At 38.6% G+C, this 25,562-nt stretch overlaps 1 protein-coding gene across 1 annotated transcript in view; it reads right to left on the reverse strand.

Annotated features, from left to right (window-relative positions):
• The window catches only part of PXDN (peroxidasin), a 75,079-nt gene extending 51,045 nt beyond the window's left edge, over positions 1 to 24,034 (reverse strand). The window contains exon 1 of the mRNA XM_015816875.1: positions 23,817 to 24,034. Coding sequence (XP_015672361.1) covers positions 23,817 to 24,034 — 218 coding nt within the window. The remainder of the gene's footprint in view (positions 1 to 23,816) is intronic.
• Between the last annotated feature and the right edge of the window lie 1,528 nt (positions 24,035 to 25,562).

Below are 25,562 nucleotides of genomic sequence, written 5' to 3' on the forward strand. Positions count from 1 at the left end.
TCCTCAAGGTATGAACCTTTGGAGCCTGACCATTAGGCTCGTAAGTCAAAAAACTCGTCAAATGAATCAGACTTAATTTTACAAATTTTTAAAATCAATTTCATTAATTAAATCATATGGGTTGTTAAATGAACAAAGATCTGACTTACTATTTCCTTCGTTAGCTGCCATATTAACTGAACTGGGAGGGTTTTCTGCTGCCCCAGATTAGCTGTTTCCTGTGAGCTGGCTCAGGAACTAAATTGCCTCCAAGCAGGGATTGCAGCCATTAGTTATTTTTTAAAAAAACAACTGCTGCTAGTCAGCTCTAGGGACTTCAGCTGGTGGGAGGGTGAGCGAGCCGGTGCTTTAAAAAAAAAACAACCACTTGCCAGCTTAAGAGTCTCCAGCCAGGCACCCAGAGGGAGATGAAGGAGGGATTTGCAGAACTCTTGGCTTCCAATAATAACAGAGATGGAAGGGACCTTGAGGTCAGCTAGTCTAACCCACTGCTCTCACAAGAGAGTATTTCTGATAAATACCTATCCAGTCTCTTCTTAAAAGCTTCCAGTGATGGGGCACCCACAACTTCGGGAGGCAATTTAAATTTAAAACCTACACACTACAGTAATATATGCTAATCTCCAAAATAAAAGCTCAATAGTTTGCAAACACAATAGTTTGCAAAGTACAGCACTTAAAAAGCAGAACAGTTCTCAACAGTTTGCAAGCACTATAGAGTAACAAAAAAATTGTTTTTAAAATACTTACAGAAGTAATTCTAGCATTCGAGCCAAGGCAGTAGCAGATTGCAGCAAAAGCAAAAACTGGTGCCGGCTGGGCTCTTGTTTGGCAATGTGACCAGGGACAAACAAAAAAACCCCACCCTTCTGGCTTCTCATAGCACCCAATGGCCCAGGCAAGTCACAAAGTTAAAATGGCGGCTGTTTGCAGCAGAGCCTGAATCCAAGTCACATGGCTACAGAGGCCTGGTTTTGGTCGCAATTTTGAATTTCTAACTTAAGTCCTCTTTCTGAATTAATTTGTTTTTGTGGAAACTCGCTAAATAAATGTTCGTACCCAGGGAATTACCTGTATTCTTCTATTCCTGGCAGTTCAGAACAAAAGCAATCCAGAATAATTTACTAACTTTACTGAGAGCAAATTGTAAGACAAACTCTATTAGCCTTTATTACTTTAAAGTGGATTGAGTCTAGGATATTTCTTTCAAGAGTCACAGTAGCATGAAAAAAGCTTCCTTCAAACAAAAAAGTAAAATCTGTCTACAGAACTGAAATTAAAGCAAGATCATTAAGACATTTTAAAGATAAGCTCTTGATACCTATCCAATCTACTATCACATTAACAAGATTTGTTTAGAAAGGCTAGTTTAATCTACACTCTATCTATATACCCTGGTTACAAACACAAACTTTTCCCTCCTTAACCTTCTTTATTTCTCATACTAGTTTCATAAAACCACACAGACCAACCCAAACCCTGTTTGGAAGAAGAAAGCCAATGAATATACCTCTCAAACCTTATCCTTTTAAAAAACAGGTTTATATTGAATTACCAAGGAAAGAAAACTCAACTCTTTTATCTTCATTCCCAAAGGAATCTCATTTCTAAATCAATTTAATCTTGCACTAGAATTTTCACAGGTAGCTCCCCATAAGGCTGGAATTTTGCAATACAGTACAGCTTTTTGCTTTTATTCTTGCTTTTAATCAAAAATAGCTCGTTTACAAAACCCTCTAAAACAGGGGTGTCAAACTCGTCATGTGACGTGTCGCAACGTATCGTGACTTTTTTTCCATTGCCAGCAATGGGGTGGGCACAGTTTCGCTATGATGCATCCTGCCCATGGGCCAGCAGTTTGACAGCCCTGCTCTAAAACTTTCTAAGCTGGGCAGAATGTCGTGTGGCAATGAAGCAGCATACCTGGAGAACATAGAAAGGCAGAAAATTACCACATGCATACTCAAAACACTGCACTTACTAAGAATGCAAAAAGTCACACAAAGTCAGATTTTGATCCTCATTTTACTACCTGTAGCATGGTAGGGTTACAAGTAGCAATTCTCCAGCCCTACCTGAAAATGCCAGGGATTCAACTGCAGACCTTATGCGTCAAAAGTGTACACTTTACTAATGTGTGATGCTTCTCCAAGATATGTCAGAACTATATCCAGCTCAGTATGTTTGCCTGACTTAAAAATAGGCTGTGGAGTACTTTAACTGAAAGGAAAAAGGGTGCTTTGGGAAGTGTATGGGCAACTTTTTAAACCAATTCCTCCCCACTGTACTGCAGCCATAGAAGGCACTTATGTGATCCCAGGAAAAATCAGCAGCTGCTGAAAGAAGCTGCTGACAGGTATGACTCAAATTGTTTTCCTTTGATCCTGAAGCATGTGGAGCCCTACTCTCTAAATTCCTTTCTCTTTGCAGGAAATAGATGCTATGGCTGAATTAGAGCACCCCTTCTCAAGTTGGAGCCTTCCTGATGTATGACTTCAGCTCCAGAATTCACTAGCTAACGTGATCCTTGCTGAGGATACTAAGAGTTGAAATTCTCACATCTGCACGTTGTCCAAATTAGGAAAGGTTACACGAAAGATTGTACCCAGCTATGTCTGTTGTATGTCACCAGACTGAAACATTCCCCTCCCAGTTGCAGGATGCCAAAGAGCTATGACTAAGTTCGCAATTCCTACCTCTTATTTCTGAATTATTTTAAAAGCCATCTATTTCCCCTTCCCTTTCCTTCTTAATGGGGTACCATCTTGAGCTATTTCTCCTGCTTCCTGTCATAAACATGTCATCACAGGTTCAGGGGAAAGAGGACTGAGTCAATGAGAAGAAAAACCCAGCAGTAGCTCTTGAACAAAGCTCTGGCATCACATTCAACGTTGTCATTGCTTCCTGTGCTAAATTTGATCGTATTTGCTGGTCTATGACAGAATAAAGATTGATTGATTGATGATGATGATGATGATGATGGATGTAATGGTGAATTAAAGGAGATGGAAATCAATAATAAAGATCTTGATCATAAGATATAGCATCACATTCCTATAATAATATTATAGGAATACTATAATAAAGATCTTGATCATAAGATATAGCATCACATTCCTACATAATATTAAGATATAAGGTGCTAAATCATAAAAGTTAACAAACTTAATTTGGATACATATGCTTCTTTTGTCACTGTCTTTCTCCAATCCTACTTCATAGCTGACAACCAACTTTATTTCCAAAAATAAAGAGAAGATTAAGGATTGACTATCCCTTAATTTTTCCCATGATGTATTCTTGAGTTCACAGCTCTGGGGATTTCTGAAAGCAAACTCCAAAATTTTCAAATAATATATAATGTAAAATTAATCTTGACTTTTCACTGCATTTAATTAAGGATACTTCAACAATTATCAGTATTAGAATTGAACAATAACATTTTACACAGAGACTGGGAACATATATCCCATTCAGAAGTCTGGGAAGTCAAATAGAGAAGTCATTTACTTAGCCAAACTGTTTGCTGCTGCACATCTGTTTCACAAAACTATGAAGCAGGCACGTAAACACTCCTGCTGACCAGGCATTGTGTATAAAGCAAAGACAGAATCTAACTTACCCCAAATATCAAAACTTCCAATATCCCTTCAAGAAATTTCCCCCCAATATAAATTTAACGAGTATTAAATCCACATATGCACACAAACATGCTTTCCCCAAATGTTTATTTGCTCAAATGTCTCCAAATTAATTCTTCATGATGCAGAAAAAATTAGCACCATAGTTCATTCCAAAAATATCCACCTAGCCAATATTGTCATTCTTTTTCCATGCTACTGAATTATTCTTTAATACAGTCTGCTTTTAGCAGTTCTAACTACACTTTGGTTACTTTGGTTCTAGGTTAACAGAGAAAAAGTTGGCACTCATCAATCAAAATAGCTGGTATTCAATGCCTTAAAACTGCCACACAACTGTAAAGCTGATGTTAACATATTACACTGAAAGGGCATTTTTGACATCCATCTCTTTTATGAAATAATAAGACATCACTATCACCATCTCTTAATCAAAACAAACTATATTAAAAATGCCAACTCCCCTTATATTAAAAATGCCAATTTGCCAATCTCTCTCTCTCTCTCTCTCTCTCTCTCTCTCTCACACACACACACACACACACACACACACACACACACACACACAAATAGATACCTTTCAGCTAGAAAAATTTAAAACTATTTACTAGAGTGATATTGTATCTTACAGCATGGCCTTCCTAGGAAGAAAGATTAAATAATCTGCCGTTTGTGAATGAAGGAAAAAACAACTAAAAATAATATCAACATGAAAAAAGGGTTTTTCTTCCTCCTTCCAATGTACTCACTGTGTCTTCCCTGTGTTTCTGCAGTAAATGATAAAAGATCCTCAGCTCCCAGACAGCAAGTCAACATTACTTATGTATGCTTATTTTATTCAAGGACATTGAGTCAGGAAATGAAAAACAGACATCAGGATAATTAAAAAACAAGACTCAGAACAGTACATGTAAAACCAGAAAAAGTTATACAACAAAGTCAGCATAACTACATAAATACAATGCTGGATTTGGTGAGCTTCTTTGAAAGTATAGGTTATAGGTTTAAATAATGTTAACAAGATACATACACACACGCATACACACAAAAACACATTTTAAATACCAGTAACATAAAACCTTAGAATGTTGTATTTTTGTTAAATGTCAAGTCAAATTTTCATTTTGGTCACTGGCCAGCATAAATTGTTTCATACCAATGTGAATGTACAATGTTGTGTGCACATAGATTTTGATAGCTTTGAGGGGTCCTTGGTGCTGTCTGAGCTTGCTTGTTTTCTTGCAGACGTTTCATTACCCAAACTAGCTAACATCATCAGTGCTAGAAGTCTCCTTACTAGCACTGATGATATTACCTAGTTTGGGTAATGAAATGTGTGCAAGAAAACAAAACAAGCTCACAGAGCATCAAGGACCCCTCATGTCAACCTTGAGCTACAAATATTCTTTATTTGATAGCTTTACTGTATAGCTTCATCACCAACTATCATAGAACTTGCATGCTGCATTTGAAAAAGAGATAATCATTTCTGATGGTCTGAAAAATTGTACATTTCAGCCAATATTCTACCAGCCCAGCCATTTGGTTTTACCTTTTTCCTAGGCTTATTGTATATATCAAAGTTCTTTTTCCATTAAAGTAACCTGCCCAACCTTGGTAAATTACTTCTTCAGTCCTTGAATTACACTGCTTCTGATTCGCAACACAAGCAATTTTGTTTATAATCAATATATTAATCAAGAAAGGTCTAATTAATTCTGGTTAGGTTCTAACTCTGGTTTCTAAGCTTGTGTTCAGTTTATTTCATATATTCCTTCTAAAAGTTTGTTTTAGCATTACTTTACTACCTTCAAGAAACTACACACAATATTTGCATAGATTATTTGCAAATGAAATTTTCCAGCAATTGGAAATGTTATTAAATTAATGGACTTGAGTTTTGGTGGCTTCACACAAAAGTACAGTAATGCAATAGGGAGGCCCATATGGTATGGTAGCAGTTAACCAATCTTCGCTGCTCTCAAATACTAAATAGAATCAGCCTTGGTTAATAGTTGGATGGAAGATTGCCTAAGTCAGAGGTGGGGAACTATGGCCGGCATGGCTGGATCAGGAACTTTGGGAGTTGAAGTCCACAAGTCATAAAAAGGGCCATAGTTCCCCACCCCTGGCCTAGGTGTTCCAAGGCTATTGAATGGATATCAATCAATAATCAATCCCAGATGATGGCAATTTAACACTTCTGCAATGCTGCTAAAAAAAACAGTACAGATGCAATCATTAACAGGAACAGACCTGGACTCAATGGTGTCTTTACCTTTTATCTGAAACATAATTAATTTAGAACTCTTCTAGCAACTAAACCTTTATACCAAGTATTTGTGTAATGTTAATTTAACTTGCATCTGCTTCTGTTAGCTTTCCTATTCTGAATAATTCTCTCTAATTCCAAGCTATATGTACAAAACATACAAGACAGCAGTTTCACAATCACGCTGGGTGGAAGGGAGACACCTAAAGAAAGTGCTTAACAAACAAGAGGTTGTGGAGGGGATTTAGGAATTCTTCTGACGGAATTTTTAGGATTTCAAGAGGTCAGCTGTTCCTTTCTGACCTGGCATCCTTATGCTCCTTACATTCCTATTTAGAATACTAGATGTCCTTCCTCTTATTTTGACTCACTGATTACAGAGCTATTTCCTCTTTACAATAACAAGAAACAGTCTTACTTCTCTCGCAAATCCAACATATGCCAGACTTTCTCAGCTGTAGACATTCCCCTACAATAGTATAAATGTAAAGTGTTCTTTTAGTACAAAAATTCTACATACAAATATTCCCTCTGCCAGTGGTATTGATGTTTCAATTTATTTTATTCTAATTTAATTTTAAGAAAAGTGGATAAAAAGCTATATAAGCTAGGTAATTCGGTATTGGATCACATACAAATATCACAACCAACAAAAATAAAAAAGGATTCTGGGCAACAATACACCAAATGCTCAAGGGAAGGGAAAAGAATGCATAATTCTTGTCAACAGAGTCTCGTTTTTTTAACTGTCATGGAAACAGGACACAAGTGCAAAAAACAAATATAGGCCTATAAAATTGAGGCGACATAGATTTGATGCAGAGGAGAAACATTGCCAATACTGCAAACAATCATAAAGCACCACATTAGCATATTCCAAGAGTATTTAGATTAGACCCAGTCTACAACTATTTATTCATTCTTTTCTAAAATATTGCGCAAAAGTTCATCAGTAAAGGAAATTTGGAGCAGATTTAATTGACTCCTTTTAAATATTTATATCCCACTGGCATAAGCAGTCAATGCTAAAACATCAATGGGATAATGAACAAAGAACATGTCTATAAAATTCAAAGCCTTCAGATTAGCGCTAAACACTACTAAGAATCTGGGCATCTTAAAGAAATTCTGAATTATGAAGCAAGTCAATGACAAATAATTTCTAGAGGTACCATGAATGTAAAAGCTATTTTACAGGTAGTCCGTAGTCGACAACTGCCTTTTTTAGCAAACATTTGAAGTTACAATGGTGCTGAAAAAAATAACCTTACAACTGGTGCTCACACTTATGACCATCACAACATCCTTGTGGTCATGTAATTGAGATCAGGATTTCCCAACCAGTGGGCATTTATAACTGTTGCAGTGTCCCACGCTCATGTGTTGGTCATTTGCATGCTTCACAGATGGTTGTTGCTAAGGAGCCAATGAAGACAGTAAAATGACAAGTGGCACTCATATGATGTCTCAATAATCCACAGTGATTCACTTAATGACCATGGCAGAAATGAGGTTGTATGTGTGTCACTGTCTTGTGTTGTCTCGCTTAACTGTTGTGTCATTTACTGACCGAGTTGCCACTCCCAATTGTGGTTGTTACCTGTACTTGTTTCTAGAAGTCCCAAAAATTATAATGAAAGAGACATTATAGCAGGGCCATGGCAGCACAGAAAGATGTTGTGATCCAGTAGAGATTATTATGTCACAACATCTAGCCTAGTTGGGTTGATATCAAGCTAAATAAGCTTAGATCAACTCGGAACATTACCAGGAAATCCCAAATCCCTAGCCTGCAAAGTTGAAAACTATGTCACAAGAAAGCAACTAGAAATCACTTCCATATTGTTGCTAAAAATATCATATAAACCTCTAAATATAGACACAGAAATCAAACTCGGTTTGGGGGAGCCTTTACTTTTTATTCTTTTAGTAACTCCACAGAACTCAAGCTGCAGAATACAAAAGAGCTAATATCCCACAATCAGCTGCAAATAAAGTTGTTCAATTATATAGACAGCTGTGTTGTTTCTCCAGACACAAAGCAAGTTTTCTTCATCTGGGTCCCTCCAGATATTTTGAATGTTCATTATCTCTGTCATCACCAACTAATGCCCATAGCTAATTCAGAGGAAAATGCAAGGACAAAAATAAATTTTATCTAGCCCAAGTATACATCACCTGGAGAAACGGATATCCTCCCAAAAAGTTTCCACAACGATGTAATTTTTAGCCCCCGAATATGTGAAATAAAGCTGAGTACCATCCAAACTTAAACTGTCAAGGACTGGAGTCCAGAAAGTATCAAATAAGGTAGATTTAATATCATTCCTATATTCAAATTGGGAATCAAAGGGAGACTAATTAATCAGTGTAGCATTTTTTTCTCTTTCTCATGCATAAGAACCTGTTTCTCTTGCACACATACTATGAACCATGAATAATTATAATTATAATCACCAACATCTGTCAAGAACATCTACACACAGCTATTTATTTTTCACTAAACTCAGAAGAATCTGGCACCTCCAGACCAAGAGCCTTTGTTAGTCTGGCATTGTCTTGTCTAGTTGGTAGGAGGTCTTACACTGAGCAAAAGACCACTATTTTTCTTTTGAAAAGTCACAGTCAGAAACATACTGCCTCTGCACCTACTATTGATTTTGCCTGATGTCAAGAACTCCAGATTCTTCTAAGAAGTTCGCCTGCAGAGCCTGAGAATAATCATCTTCCATTGTTCCTCCTATCTGACATTTTGGGTATACAACCCTGGATTCTGCAGACAGGATGCAGGCAACAAGACTAGCAGAAACTTTCAAAAATCTTGTATGTATAATAATCCAGACTTTTCTTAGATTATGTACCTCAAGTACTTGGAAAAGCAGAAAGATCTGACCATTTGAAAATACATTGCCTTTGTCTTTTTCACTGGACTTTCCCAATATTTCTTGAAGAAAATCTATGGGGTCGCTAGAAGTCAAAAATGACTTTTTGGCACACAAACAATAATCAATAAATTAATTCATTCACTCACTCACTGACTCATTCATCTGCCCATTCATCCATTAAATAATTCCTGATAATCAAAAGACTCTTGGTGGGCTACAATCTCATCAAATTATAAAATCAATCAAAATAAGAAATAAATATAATACTTAGGAGAGTTCATCCAAGGAACAAGGCCTCTATAAAAGGCAAACAGCCACCACTAAGTTGAAGAGATATAGTTATTTTAGTTCCAGAATTTTAAAAAAACCAATCAAAATCTTTATAGAACAGTTAATAATTCTCAAATTAATTTTATATCACTATTGAATTATTAATTTCTCATCTAAACGGATATGTTTAGCCTTAATTCAATACAGTGTCTCCTTTGTTGAATGAACAGTACCAGAGAGTAAATTTGCTTTATATCTTCTAGTGATTTTTTTTTTTAAAAAAAAATCAAGATGAGCTCTTTTCTTATTTCCAGGACAATATTTGCTGTGGTATTCAGATAGAATTTAAGGAGAATGCTCAGCTTTTTAAAAAAATTAAGAACGTTCATCACTGCTTTATATAAAAAAGCTTCAAATCATTTTAATGTATTGTTAACATAAACGTGGCTAGTCCTATCTAAAGATATTATAAAAGATGGCCAGAGTGTCCTTTAATTGGTGCATTTTGATGGAATATATTGTAGATCAAAGTTCCCTCATCTGAAATATCCCACTTTGATTAGAACTGTAAGTGATGAGCAATTCAGTGCTACACAAAGCCTCTTCTCTATCATTACTTTCCCAATCTGTGCAGAATATTCTCCCCCAGAAAAAGCCAGAGGGAAAATATGACTCCTGCAAATTCCACAGCTGTGTCTGCCATTTCCAAGACGGTTTTCTTAGTCTCATATATGTTTGTTAACAGCCTGAGCCTATTAATCCACTGTGTCTGAGTGCAAATTAGAATATGCTACTCAAGAGTACAACTTGTGTCCTGGCAACAATTAAGGAGGTCAAAAACAGATGCAAACATTTGGTATTCTAAAACTGGAACTAAATGCAAATATGCAAGTTGCTAATTTTGTGGAACAGAAGAATACTTGATATATCAGAGTGATGCAGCTGTTTCACCAGACATATACTTCAGAGCTGACAGAATGGTTGCTACAGAAAAAGAAAAGTGGAAGATAAAACTAAAGCTTCTGGCTATAAAGAAAACAAAGAGTGTAGAATCTCAGAACTATGACCCAATGGCTGAAATGCAGTAGCTCAATAAAAGTTGCGTTAGTCAAGAGCCTGAAGAAATAACTCTCTAGATTTTATTGCTTTCAGTAATGTCAAGAATACAATAAAAGTGTCATTGTTTATAGAAAGGCTACATCATGTTGTATGTAATGATAGTTTAGAGATGATATATGTTTGGACTCAAATAGAAAAGGAACTGCAATTTAAATATTGTTAAATATTGTTCACAAACAATATAGCAAATTACAGAATTAACTCACAATACAGTGTTTTGATATTTACCCATTTTCCCAGATGACAGAGTTGATTTAGGGAAGGAATCTAATGTACATTGAAATTGTGAACATAATTGTGGCTAGTTTTATCTAAATATAATGAGATGTATAACATAAATTAGGTAAATGCTATCACCTTAGTAACATTTTTAGGATTTTAAACTTTGCACTAACTTTAAGATCTAAAATCTCTAGAACTTGTCTTTCCCTGATGCCAAAAAAATAACTGCTGCAACATGGTAGCAGACAAATCTGGAGAATACATGATATGTGAAATCCCAAAATTATTTTTTGTGTTATCAGTCTAATTTCATTTGGAAAGGGAACTTCTGAAGGGAACCAATGAAGATGAGCTAATAGTTGAAGTAGATAGCTATGTAGGAGATAGTTCTTGAATTACCTGTATTTTGGTCCATCACTGAAGGTTTTCAAAAATAGACCAGACCACCATTTGACCAGGTCTCCTGCCTTGAGCAAGGAGTTGAGCTAGAACAGGGCTTTTCAACCTTTTCACAGATTGTTTCACTTTTAGGACATGACAATATTCGAGTACCACCAGTGCTTAGCAGGATGTCAAAAACTTGATGACCAAAAATGGGAAAAAGTACCAGTTTTAATTTCTTCGGTGGCAGTTTCTTTGCTGAATCACTTTCCCTTTGCACTGATGAATGTATGACAAATTTATCCATATTTATTAATATGTACCACTACTTTGGTGGTCAGGTGGGTGGTCGGCCCTTTTTTCTTTCTCCTTCTCTCTCTCTCTCTCTCTCTTTCACAGCCTATTCCTTCGTTGATCCCTCTGCTACTCTCACAAAAGCTTCTCCTCTTCTCCATTATCTTTGTCCCCTTCTCTTTCTCCTTTCCTCGTCCTTTCCCGCCAAAACCTCCTTCTTTTATATCCTCTCCTCTCTCCGACCTCCTTCTCCTTTTCTATTCTGGTACACTGGAAGCGTTGATCAGCATGTAGCCGCTTGCGCTGATCCTGGGGCTTCTGCCAAGCCCCGACAGCCCTGCAGCTCCAGCTGTCATCCCTCAGACTTGTGCGATGCTGCCACTTCAGCTCATTACCCTCCCCTGCTGCACTTGTCTAGGATGGTTGCGTACCACCTTCCAGGTGCCAAAGTACCACAGGTGGCACACGTACCACCAGTTGAAAAGCCCTGGGCTAGAAGACCTCCAAGGTTCCTTCCAGCCATATGATTCTATGTTCCATGTTCTATGTTATCATTATGACTGCTGGCCCTTATTCCTATTTCCACTTTAAAGACTCTGACCTCCAGGACTTCAGATATGGTCAAGCACTATGAGTTGTGAATGATCACTAGGTGGCAATAAAGCATTTTCAGCATTTTTTTTGCTACTATCTTGTGGTCATCTGGAATTCTGCGGCCCATACCTGATAGCCCTTCTACTGGATTTTAAAGATCACCACCAACATAATAGACATATAGGCATTACTTTTATTATTTGTTTGTTGTTAGATTTCTATCCTGTATTTCTTTCAAGAGCTAAATCTGGCAAACATAGCATTCCCTCTTCCATTTTCCCCCCACAATTCTTATGAAATTGGTTGGGTTGAGAGGAGGTGATTGGCTTAAAAATCATCTGGGAAGTTTCAGTAGCTGAGAATGGACTTGAACTTTGCAGACCTAATCTAATCCTTTAACCACTGTAGCACACTGACTCTACTTACTGAATCACATACCTATTTATAATTCTAAGACAGATATTCACAACTAAAATAATTCAATTAGTCATTTTTCAGGTTATAGTATCTATCTAAGAATGAGCAGGGAGACACCAAATAACAAAGCCAGAGTCGCTAGTGTGATACCAAGACTAATGATTTGACTTAGAGGATACATTATTAAAACACATCACTTATACAGGTAGTCCCCGAGGTACGAGCCTAATGGAGCCTGGCCATTAGGCTCGTAAGTCAAAAAAAACCTCACCAAATGAATTAAACTTAATTTTACAATTTTTTAAAATCAAATTCATTAATTAAATCAAATGGGAATCTTACACTTTATTTACTCTAGCAATATCTACAGGACCAAAGGGACTCATCTATAACATCAGGTATTCAGTTCACTTCAGTTCAAATGACATTCTTCTGCATTCTATGAAAGTCAAACATGTCCATCTATTTGAAAAAAGAAAAAAGGCATCAGATACTGCAATATTAAAAATCAAATGGGGAAACATTTCAACTCACTCCAAGACATTTTACATCTGAACATAAAGGTGCCATTCTCATACAAAGGAATTTGGAGGGAAACTGTTGAAGTGAGTTCATCAAGACTTACAGTTTTACCATTTAAGCTTTAAACTTTGAAAAATGTTTCTTAGCATGCAATATATTCATTAATTTAGTAGAGCCAGGATATCTAACAACTAAAATTGAGCCAATATCCTACAGAGACCTCTATACAAGCTCCTATCGCTGTTTTTAAATAGCTTTTATCCTTCATAGCTACACAAGGTGTGGTGAAAATTAGGAAGAAAGGATGTATCATCTGGAATGGTGGTGTCAACCATAACTGTATTACAATGGTCTTCTGAACATTATTTTCTCTTGTGAAAATAAGAAAAAATTTAAAGTCAGGAAACAGGAAGTGATAGCTTCCCAGTCTTTTTTAGGCAACTGGGAGTTTTAAAAAAAAAAGACTAACACATGACACACCATAATCCTGGATTGCATGCTGCTAGGATACAAAAACTGAATATCCTGACTAGAAGAAGGGATTGTTGAGTTTTCCATGTTGTGCCAGCATAGCCTTCATATGTTTGATAAAATGAAACAGAGTTCTTTAAAGTTAGTGTCATAATAAACATTTTTGTCCTTAAGGTGCATTAGGTGCATTTATATTAAAAATGCGAAGTTTTCTTCTTCAGAGTTATAATATCTGCTGAGCTGAGGCTGCGCGGCTTGGTTTACTGTCAGTAGTGAAACACTGTGCTGCTGTTATATCCACATTTATTAAGATACCCTTCCTATAACTAGGGCTCTTTAATGAAATGAAAAAAATAATAAGCCTTACAACACAGACCAAGCCAAAATGATAGCAGTCTTTCCAGTTTAGGCAAAGTTTCCGAATTGATTTCAAACAAAGCAGCCTGGGGAAATAGGAAACAGAACAGGAGAAAAGACTGTGAAAGAGACACTTCTCTCATCCGTCTTGGAATAATTATTCCCGAATAAATTCTAGAATCCCCGAGAGTTGAAATCCCACAAATCCCTTTCCCCACAAAGGTTGGGAAAGAGGAATTACCGAGAGAAAATAGGCATGGGAGGGGGGGGAACCTTCTGAGCCAGCGACGGTTTCCAACTGTCTATGGAGATTCTCAATCATCCAGGTCATGGTTGTCCTTTTCAAAAAGTAACTGGACTTTTTTTTTCTTTGAAGATGTTTCGCTTCTCATCCAAGAAGCTTTTTCAGAACATCTTCAAGGAAAAACAAAGAAAGTCCAGTTGCCTTTTAAAAAAGCACCTTTGGGATAGAGTTTCCAACAGTTTTCTCCTGAAAACTCAGCTTGCATTTTGCATTTACTTTGAACTTCTTCACAATTGAAAGTCTTCTTCAAACCAAGCTTAGTTCTGATGACTTCATGGACACAATCATAAATAGTCTTGGCAGCAAAACTTAAGAGGTTTGCTATAATTTTTTTTCAAATTCTCAGTCCAGTCTAGCCTGCAGCCCTGGTGGTTTCCCATTCAAGTAGTGATCAGGTCTGACCTTGTTTAGCTTTCCCAAAGTGAGCCAAGTTTAGCCAGGTGTTGTTGTTCACCTGAACTGCATTGATGCACTGGTGTCTCATGAAAAGATGATTCCCTGAAGCACAGTTGGTTCACCTTGCTTGCAGAATACTTCATAACCTAAGATGCTAATGATACATCTTCTTAACTTTTAACTATACCAGTGTTTCTCAACCTTGACAATTTTAAGGCATGTGGACTTCAACTCCCAGAATTCCACAGCCAGCATGGTTGTCAAGGTTGAGAAACACTGAACTATACCATCATTACAATTTGGAAACTAACCCCACACAGGATAACTTTAGAATGAAGGGGGGGAAAGGAATGGATACAAATGGGGCATTTACAATGCAAACATTCAATAATGTAAAGGAGTCCCTAGGCTACCTTCATAAAGGACCTTCCAATCTTTTCCTCACTCCCCTTTCCCTTTGCTGACATCAAAATCACAGTAAATCTGAAGATTTCACCAACAAAGGGGTGAAAAAAAATCCATTCTTTGGCAGATGAAGTTCAGTCAGCAGATAGGTACTGTTGATATTATTCACTGTATTTTAGCAACGAAGCTTAACTAATAGATCTGACAACAGAAGGTTATTAACAGACCTCATCAGTACATAAAGCTACAATCAGAAGTTGTTTAGGTATGAAGGTGGCAAACTAGTATCATTGTGTATTTTTTAATTCTGGATTTAATGGTCATGTGGGGGATTTACCACATTAATGTGGTAAGGGATTTCTGACACATCCGGAGTCCATACTGTTCCTTCTGCAGAATGAAGCTCATCTCTGCTGCTTTCTCCTGCCCTGATAGCATCTCTAGTTCTGCATACGCACAAGTGAGGCTTATGTAATAGGCACAAGTGACCCTTTCTTCAGCACTATTTCTAACATGACAAGAGGCAGACCTTAGTGGATTGAGCTTTTATTTCCAATTTTAAATTTCAAAGCAAGCTATTCTAACATGGGAATCATGCTCAGTAACTTAAATAGGTTCTTTGCACAGAAACATAACAGTAGTCCTTCAATGTAAGGCTGATGCAGGTGGCCCTTTAATACTTTTTTTTTAATTTTTATTGATTTTTCAATTAAAAACAATAACATAAATATGATGCATTAATCACAATATCAACCAAGAAAATAACACTACTCAATACATTCACGGAAGTGTCCGGTGTCCGGTGTCCCCCCCTTCACCCCCCTCTTTCACTTTCCACAACTTCCTCTCCCCAGACCTACAACCTCTCCTCCTTCCTCCCTCTTACCTACTTCCCTTCCTCTCTCAACCATCCCGTCTGGTGCAGTTGGGGTACCCACCGGACACCTCCTTAAAAAATCACGTATAAATCTACAATACAACAATTTATATACCTATCTATTCCCTTTCCCCCCTCCCCCCCAGGACTTCCCAGAGCTGATCCAAGAAATAAACCCACAATAATCCAATTCTATCCAAAGCTACTCATTATTACTACATACTAGTATAAACTTACTATGACTCTAAAATAATATTAAAATACATACAAATGTTATAAATATATCAATATTTGTTGTATATATATATATGTGTTAAAAAAAAGTTTTTAATCAAAAGCTACATGATAATTATTCAGTTCAGCCCTTTAATATTTTAATACAACTTTTTTCCTACCTTTCAACACGATACAATTCTCTTCCATTCTAGGCTTTTTAATAGTTATGTGCTATATGCACTACTTGATGAAAAATAACTTTCCCTCAAATTAGAAGAATGTTAGCAGAAGATAATAGGTGACTGCAACAACTGTAGTGTCACAGCTGTCCACTGCAGGCTTTCTCCATCTCTCCGGTTGGATCTTAAACCTTCATTTAGCTCAGCTCTCTTTTGAAAGGAATCAACTGCTCCTAGCAACAAGTGCCCCAGAACAACAAGAATCCAAAGTTGGTTGCCTATGAGGACCCTTCCCCCAACATCTGACACATTCCATTCCTGCTGAACCAGGATTCATTTTGCTTTTGCTTGGGACTACATTGAAATTTATGGCCATCATTACATTATTCCCACCTTCTCTTATGTCTAACTGAAACCATGATAATGGAGTCTTGTCATTGGGTGGAGGGGTCTGCTACAGTGGTTCTACCAGCATATTTATGCACGTTGATTGGCACAACTTTTTAGTTTGCACCAAGAGATACCTCACACTCTCCCAGAAACGTTCTTTTCAATTTACCTCATCTCACATAGAAAAATGACGTGAAAAAAACCATGCAAGGCGAAGAAACAGTGTGTGTGTAAATACACATAAGACTATATGCATGTGTAGACTTGTTTGTGAACATACACATTTGTAGAAGCAGAGTGACTAGTGGGAGCTCTCAGTCCTCCTCTCTCCCAAAATACTCTGGGTTTTACACATCTTGGCCCTGCCCTTTGCCCATGTGTCTGGTATTTACTGCTGCCATTACCTATCTTGTCAAGGGATGATTTTACCTGGTGTCCTTCCTCTAACACCAGCACGTCAAAAAAATAAGAGTCCCATAATCTATAGCCATACAGATAAGTACAGTATCATCCCCCCAAAAAATGATTAAAATGATAAATTTTATGATACCATCTTCTAGCATTTTTAACTTTGCAGCATATGATGGGGAAAACAGCCCCCTTTCTTTTGGAGATAGAGCAATCTCACAAGCAATAAATAAAATTACTTCATTAAAAAAGAAAAGGCAAGAGAAATCCCTTCTCGTCTTTAAGTAGTCAAAAGTAAAATATCCAGTAGTAAGGGAGAGAAAAGTATAGGGCTGATGAAATCACAGCCAGAGTCTTAATGCAATCTTCCATAGAAAACTACCAAGGAGAAGATAATGTTCATGGCAGAGAGAAGATGATAGATCTGCTAATAAAGAAACTTCTCTGATAAAGCAGGGTGCCACGATGCATAAAAATCACACCATTTATTGAGTATGTGCAGACACAAATATCAGAGACAACAGACATCAAAGATCATTAGGCCTAGAACACATTTCAGAATAAAACTAATCTTATCCAATATTGCTAACTAGACTTTTCTTTAACCAATCTTTCCTGAGGTAACTGTTGCCGGAAAAAGATATGAAGCTTCCTCCTAGACTTGGATCCTGACTAGATCTTGCTTTTTTTTCTCCTCTCACTCTGAAGTTTAGATTTTAAACAAAAACACGCTATATAGCTACAGACAGACATAGATATAGCTAAATAGCAACTGTTAACACCGAGTTAAAAAAACCCAAAAAGTATGGCAGAATAAATTCAATCTTTAGGCAGAGAATCCTCGGGTTATAAGTGCAATTGGGACAGGGATTGTGTGTGATCATCAAGCACGACAACATATGATCACATTACTTAGCAACAGCAATTCTGATTGCTGTTGTAATCCCAAGACATATAAGTTATTAAATGGGAAGTGGTGGGAGTCCCAGATAAAGAAAGGGAGGAATCCAGGGAGGCCCAGTGCAGATTGTGTCAGTCGGCAGAGGCTGGGTAGGACTCGAAGCAGGCTCAGGTGTGCTGGGGGAGGCCTGGGAGGACCTGCCGAGACTGCATGTAGAAAGGGGGATGTTGAAGGAAGAGGCAACTTTGCTTCCAGCTTCTCCACTTTCGCTTGTAGAAGCTGGCAAGGAAGATCGCAAATGGCGATCATGTCAGCAAGGCTCCTTGTGATGTAATTGAGAGCCAGGCACCCAATGATAAGACAAAATTTTGTGATCCTACATTAGAAAAATCCTAACATAAAGCTACATACATCTTTCACATTAAAAAAATTCCACTCTGCTAATGTGCTCTATAACGCTACAAGTAACTTTGCAGACTGGTAGGAATACTTAACTTTAGGCCTGTAATGCTTATGAGTAGGACACACCCTCATATGTGAGGCATGACCAGTTCCAGCTCCTATCTGTCCAAGCATTGAGTGCTCTGATATGGAACTGCGGAAAAAATTCAAAAATTATGTCAAAAAAGAAATTTTTGAAAATTTGCAAATAAAACAGACATCAGTGCAGACATAAAATCAAATTATATTTAAATAGAAGTTAAAGTTAGCAAATTCTCTGCAGACAATCAAACAGTATATGGCTTAGTGTGTGTAACATATTATAACATATATAATGTATACATATTATATATTAATACATGTATATTAATGTATATGTATACATATAATATGGCTAAAATAGTGTATAACATGGATGAGAAATGGATCCTGCTACCAACATTTCTGAGTATATGTATGTACTGGATCTATCCATGCATGCCCTAATATATTGTATGAAGAAGGTATGGAGAGATATAATAGACTATATTCACGTAAACTACAATTGATTAGATTTTTCTTAATTACTAGATTTACTTTTTATTCAGGAATTTATTTGATTTACACGAGCTCCTTGAGAAATCAGAAATAAATGTAACATGAACGATATGAATCAGGGAAAAAATAGCGAAAACATACTGATAAAATGTTTAGCCAATAGTTATGAATAAGCAGCATCTAGAAAATTGCATTTACAATGCTGAAAAGATGTGATATACCATTAGATCCATCTTTATATTACTGTAATACTACCAGGAAAACAACAGCCACATTTTTGAAATGGGTGACATGAAAAATCCTTGAATTGAAGGAGAAACCTAAAAGTTTCAGAATATAAGGTGAAGTGCCTACCCACTTGAGTATTTGATACTGCCATGCCTGGCATGATATCTGGTATTGGTTTACTCTGGATCAATACATAAATAAGAGCACACTCTTTTTTTACTGCATGAGGAAAAAGATTTGCAAAGCACGTGACAAGCTCTGTACCTTAGATCTGTTTGCTCAGCGGCCCGAGGATTTGACTGAATAAAGAAAGAATAGAGAAAGATGCAGCAGCAGCAGCATTGTTAGTCACTGAAAAGATCCAGGGCGCAGGGTCATATAATACAAATGTGTGGAAATGCATTTATTTATCATGTACAAACTTGGAGATTAGTATGGAAGTATGTAAGGATAGTACAGAAATGTACATATTTCACATAATGTAAGCATGGCGCCTATATAAGTTAAAGCCTCAATATTCCCTTTTTCAGAAATTAAGCACTGATCACACTTGTTCTGAATCAATTACATCAGGATCACGTGATTCTGTTCCCCTTCAATAGTTGTTTTGCCTATTTTCTTTCCTAACATTTTTTTTGGCCCATCTTCTTTCTCTCAACAGGGGTACACCAGCCCATCTAACATCTCCTCACACATACCTATACACATAAGCTTTTCTGTAAAATAAAGTAGCTCTCTTTGTATAAAGAGGAAAAGAGGCTACTCCTTTTTAGTTGCTCTATGTTTGCTTTGCCTGCTCTTCACTTAATAAAGGAGGGTTTTTTTTCATTTCTGCTCTCCATCAACATTTGAACAAATCCTTTTTCAACAAAGAGCAAGGAAAAACACTTGGCCAATTTAGCCAAACTCCTCTGAGTAGCTCATCTTGTGATATAAATGCACAGTTATTTTTATTCTATTATTTTCACTCTTAAAATTTTAGATCGCATACCATATTTTTATTCAGCTTGATGGATGGCCTCACCCAAGAACTTCATGTAGTTGTTAAACAGGAGTAAAGACAAGGTGGAGCCTGTGAGATCTTGTAAAGTGTGGGCTAGAGCAGAGGTCCCCAACCCCCGGTCCATGGACCAGTACCAGGCAGCGGCATGCAAGCAATCAGTCCACACAAACAAGCAAAGCCCCATCTACGAGATGCAGGCAGCAGACAAAACCATGCACGCTCCGGTCTGTGGAAAAACCTTTCTCCACAGAACTGGTCCCCGGTGCCCAAAAGATTGGGGACCTCTGGGCTAGACCTTTCCTCATGCACCAACATAGCCTGAAGCAATCCTGGAGAAAGGAAGACCACAACAATGTGCCTTCTACTTCCCTAATCTGATCCAGAAGGATACACTGTGACTGGTACTGAAGTCTGCTTATATTATTACCCTAGCAATTAAAACAACCAAAACAATGCTTATATATACAGATATCACCAGATGGAGTATGGAAAAATCCAATTTAAGCTAAAGTTTCCAGGATGTGATCTTAACCACACAACCATCATTTTCAGAGAGAACATCACAAATCACTCTGAAGTCCTGAACCTCACTGATCAAGCACCAGAGGAATTGTGGAATGAACTTAAGGAAGTCGTCAAGGACGAATATCAAAAGACATTGCCAATAGAAATAGATTAAGAAATAGAAAAAAGATGTCAGAACAAACTGCTGAAATTGCTAAGATTAAAAGAAGACAAAGAAGACAAAAATTACTAGTCCCTACTAGTAATCTGACAATAATAAGCAAAGTGCAACCTATACTAGATAGACTAATTTACTTATAATATTACATAGAAAATTCAGGGGGACCAAGTTAGAATTTTTTTTTGTCTCAATGAGAATGCTGCAAATTGTAATGAAACAAGACGGTTTGATTTCATTAAACCAGAACTCAACTTTGGTGAAGGAAAGATGACACTTTTTTCTTGCTGTTGCGTTCCTGTTAATGTGCCCATATTTTACTGACATCTGGGGGTGCAGCAGAGAACTAAAGCAAATCAGAATTCTGAAAACCCTTAACCCACACATCACCCCTTAATGTTTCTTTGGGAAAACGTGGGATTTGGGGATTCTCAATCATAGAGACCGGGAGAATAGAAAGAGGAGGAATCTTATGTTGTTACCACCATGAAATTCACTCAAACTGCAGAAAGTTACAGAAATACGAGGAGGAATGCATTTCTATTTTACTCCTTCAATTTGCAAGATTGCCAGACCAATGGCACAATTTTATACCACTCTGGACTTAAAACAAAAAAATTCATACTTTTATATTGCAAGACTGGTTCCACATATCACACTTCACTTAACAAGCCATAAATTGCTGAGCCAACATCCTGTAAACCATTGAGATAAAGCACAGTGGTTTTGTTCATAAAATACACTCTGCTGGAATGCATACAATACTTAATTCCTATCTCAGTCAGAGTGATTTGCCTTCAAACTATGACATCTAATATCATGGACAACCTTCAGATAGAACTAAAAACAAATAAAATTTCTTCTGTTCTGAGTAGTATGGAAACAAGAGGAAACCTGATTGTTTTACACATAATTTATGACATTCATATATTTTAAATCTGATGATAATTTAATATTGAAAACACAAGTGTTATCATGACGTCCATATCATAATTAAAAATTTAGACACTTTGATAATATAACATGGAAGGTAAAGTAGGTGTTTCAGATTTATTGGGCAGATGTGCATACAAATACAGCTTATTCACTATTCAACAAATGGTGTCTATCTACCAGGAGTAAACATATGATGCCCTCTGAATATTTTGCATTACAACTCCCACAACTCTCAGCCAACATGATCTATAATCTATAATCTATAATTATTGTCCAAAGTATCTAGATAACACCAGATTGTCAATTCTTGATCTACAGAATATGCCACAAGACTCACATAAAGACTTATTAATGCAATGATTTAAACCAAACCTCCAGGATCAATTGTGGTTATAAGTCAAGCACTATCTGTATGAGTACTTTTATCAACCTACTATTATTCATACATCTATGTAAACCTTACGACTTGACAGAAAATTTCAACATAAAGCCTCATTGAGGTTCATCCACAAAAGGGAATGACAGGAAATGTCATAAAGAATGCTTTGAGTAATACAAAAGTTCTCTGTCAGTGTGGTTTTTCAGTGCAATGCAAGAAATATTAAACACCCATTTTCCACATTAGTCAGTTATTTTACAACTTTTATAGAATTTTGAAGAATATCCAAAGAAAGGCTCAGTTAATGGCAAAATAGCACTTTTTATTTTTTGGTTTTGTGAAACAAAGCAAAATATTCTTAAAGAAATTTAAACATCCCAAAAGCAATTTTTCACTAGGATTTATAAGATGTTACAATATAATTAATTATTATAATGTTCACAAGTAAATACAGTTCCAAGCACATTTATCTGGAAAAATTATCTCAAAACATGCAGAGGGTTTATTTCTGAATAAATAAAGAAAAAATAATTATTGTCTTACAAGAATACTTCTGAAAAGTCAAAACATTGAACATTGGAGTCTTGCAGTTTGTTACTGTACAAGACACATGAACATTACAAGTAATAAAAAAAATCAATGGTTCTGCATATATGTTATATATTTTTTAAAAAAGAGAAAGAATTGAAAAACACTTTTAAAAAAGAAAATGCCAAAAGACAATTCTTGGAAAATCCCAGATACCTGGCTGCCAGAAAATTTAAAATATTTATATAGCAGCCTATAAAGAACTGGTTTTTGCAGACTTTAATTCCTGTGAATTTGAAGCAGTTCTCCATATGGAGTACACAAATACTTTCTCCATTGTTGTCCAAATATGCTGGGACATACTTGGACAACATAGTTTAAATTCCCAGCCAATGTAGCTGGGTGCTGGAAATGTTGGGAGTTACAGTCCATCCCATTTGGAACTGGGAAAAGTCAATCCAGGCTATGCCTTTTTGTGAGAGTGATGGCCTACTTAGTATTACCACAACATGAAAAAGCAGATGTCTTTAGTTTTCAATCTCAGGACTGGAGACTAGACAGGGAAACAACAAAAAAGACTTAGAGAAGGCAATGACAAGTCATTTCTGTACTGCTGCCAAGTTAACTATATGATTGTGTTTCTTAAGTGACTAGGACTTAGGTTAGATTACTTGTAGCAAAGGTGGAACTATCTTGTTCACATCTATACAATATATGGACAAACAGAATGTGGTTTATGCTTCTTTTTCTGAAATGGACACAGATGTATCTCAGTATTTGAGACCACAGTCTCACTTCCAGATAACTGAATACAAATGGATGTGATTCCAAAGAGTGAAGTCAAGCACTGATGTTACATCAGACTTCTGCACCCTTTTTAATGGACTTGTGTTTTATATAGATGCTTTTAAACACACACACACATTCACACACACACACACACAATCCTAAAGGGGCAAAATTAAAATTCATGCACAAACAAGCTTGCCTTTGTGGCTAAGTGCCTAAAAAAGACAAAAGATCTTTAAGCTAGGGGGTCAAACACTCAGAAAAGAAAGACTACAACCAAACGACAAAGAAAAACGAAATCACATAAGGTTTTTTTCTATTGAATTTGGTGCAGCGAAAGCCCACCACAAATTTAACTGGAGCCCCTGCCATTACTGAACGCAGTGGAAACAATCCAAGCAAGTTACGAAGAAAAGTTAACTTTTTCAAATGCTATTTTATCCGGAAAGGCTCCAACTCTTGAATCCTTTCCGAGTTTCCCACAGTTAAAAACTGCACCGAAAGGCCACTGAATGTCGCCGGGTCGTGGATCTCTCCCCGCCTTCCAACTGTTGCAGCTGATGGATGGCGGCCAAAGAACTCGCCGAGCAAAACGCGAAAGTTGCGGCCGGAGCAAACAAAAGAAAGCCCACAGCTGAGATCCCTCCTTGAGGTCCCTCCCCCGCCCCCTACCCCCACGAGCCCCTCGGGCGGCAAACAAAGGGCCTCACCGAGGACGACCTCGGCATCGGCGGCGCCCTTCTCCCCCGCCCCGAGAGCCGCTCCCACTTACAGGATGGTGGTCTGCGGGGCCACGGCCGGGACGCTCTCCAGCATGAGGTGCATGCAGCGCACCGTGGTGCGGAAGCAGAGGCAGCGGCTGGGGCACCACACGCTCCCCCGCTGGAGCTGCGGCTGCGAGGAGGCCAGCGGCAAGAGGAGCAGCAGCAGCAGCAGCGGCAGCCCGCAGCGGAGTCCCGGGAGGCTTGCGCCCGCCCTGAGCCCCGCCATGCCGCCGAGCGCCAGCACCAGAGAGATTGCCAGGGGGCGAGGAGGGGCGGCGGCGGCGACGGCGGCAAACCTCGCGCTGTCCGACTACCCCGCTCGCAGCGCTGGCTGGGCGAGCCGCGGACAGAGAGGCTGGGGCTGCGGCAGCGAGCACCTCCCCAGCGCTCGGCCCGGAGAGGGAGGAGGAGGAGGAGGAGAGGGGGGAGACTGCTGAAGGGACCGCCCCGCCGGCTAGCCTGGCCCTGTGGTGGATTCCCCTCCGCTCCTCTGCCTTGAGAGGAGCTGGCCTTGCTTTTGGTCCCGTCCCTCTTTCCCTCTGGAACAGCCCTCGCGAAAGGCACGGAAGAGCCCGGCGGCGGCCAGCACACACACACACCCCCGCTTGCTGCTGCCGCTGTTTTCCCGCCAGCTGTGAGGAGGGCGAGCGCCGGGAAGATAGGAGGCGGCGCAAAGTAGCTCCCCTTCCCTTTCTGCCGCTTGAGGGGAAGACCGCTGAGGCAAAGAACAGAGATTCATAGGACTGGAAGGGATCTTGGAGGTCTTCTAGTCCAGGGCTTTTCAACCTTTTCACCCATTGTACCACTTTTAGGATATGGCAACATCCGAGTACCACCAGTTGCCTAGCAAGGTGTCAAAAACTTGATGACCAAAAAAAAAAAGAAGGGAAAAAGTGGTAAAGTACAGGTAGTCCTCGACTTACAACAGTTCGTTTAGTGACTGTTCAAAGTTACAATGGCACTGGAAAAAGTGCCCCCCCAAGCCACAGCCGAGCAAGACACCTGCCTGCCTGCGCGGCCGTGCTCTTCCTCCTGTCTGAGATTTCCATTGTTGTGAGCATTTCTGTTGAGGATTGGCAGTGGGGGTGGGGTGGGGGGGTGTTTGGTTTTTATTCCCCCCATCTGCTGGGTGGTTGCAGCAGGTTTTGGTCACTTCACATGACCCTGGGACACTGTGACCGTCATAAATATGAATCAGTTGCCAAGCATCTGAATGTAAATCACAAGACCCTGGAGATGCTGCAACATTTCAGCTGATCAGCGCTTCTGGGCTCAGCAGAAGCGCCAGGATCAGCACCGAGCTCCAGCTGGAGCCTGGTGTTGATCCTGGCACTTCCGCTGAGCCCTGACAGCCCTGCAGCTCCAGCCATCTCTCGCTCAGGCTTGTGTGGTGCTACCACCGGTTCAGCTCATTCCCCTCCCCCACTACCACTTTTCTAGGATGGTCGCATACCACCTGCCAGGTGCCAATGTACCACAGGTGGTACCCGTACCACTGGTTGAAAAGCCCTGTTCTAGTCCAACCCCCAGCTCAAGGCAGGAGACCTTATACCATCCCGGTCAACTGGTTGTCCAGCCTATTCTTGAAAACCTCCCAGGAGGGAAGCCTGTTCCACTGAACTTTCCCGGAAAAACTGTGGGAAAGGGCGGACTCTTTTCTTTCTCAGCCCCGCTCTTGCCTCGACGACTTTTCTCCCAGGCTTCCTGTTTTGTACCGCTAAGACGGCGGGAAGAGGAAGAGATGGGAGAAAGTG

Source organism: Protobothrops mucrosquamatus, unplaced genomic scaffold (assembly GCF_001527695.2).
Source record: "Protobothrops mucrosquamatus isolate PMUCROS unplaced genomic scaffold, P.Mucros_1.0 scaffold515, whole genome shotgun sequence".
Taxonomy (NCBI): domain Eukaryota; kingdom Metazoa; phylum Chordata; class Lepidosauria; order Squamata; family Viperidae; genus Protobothrops; species Protobothrops mucrosquamatus.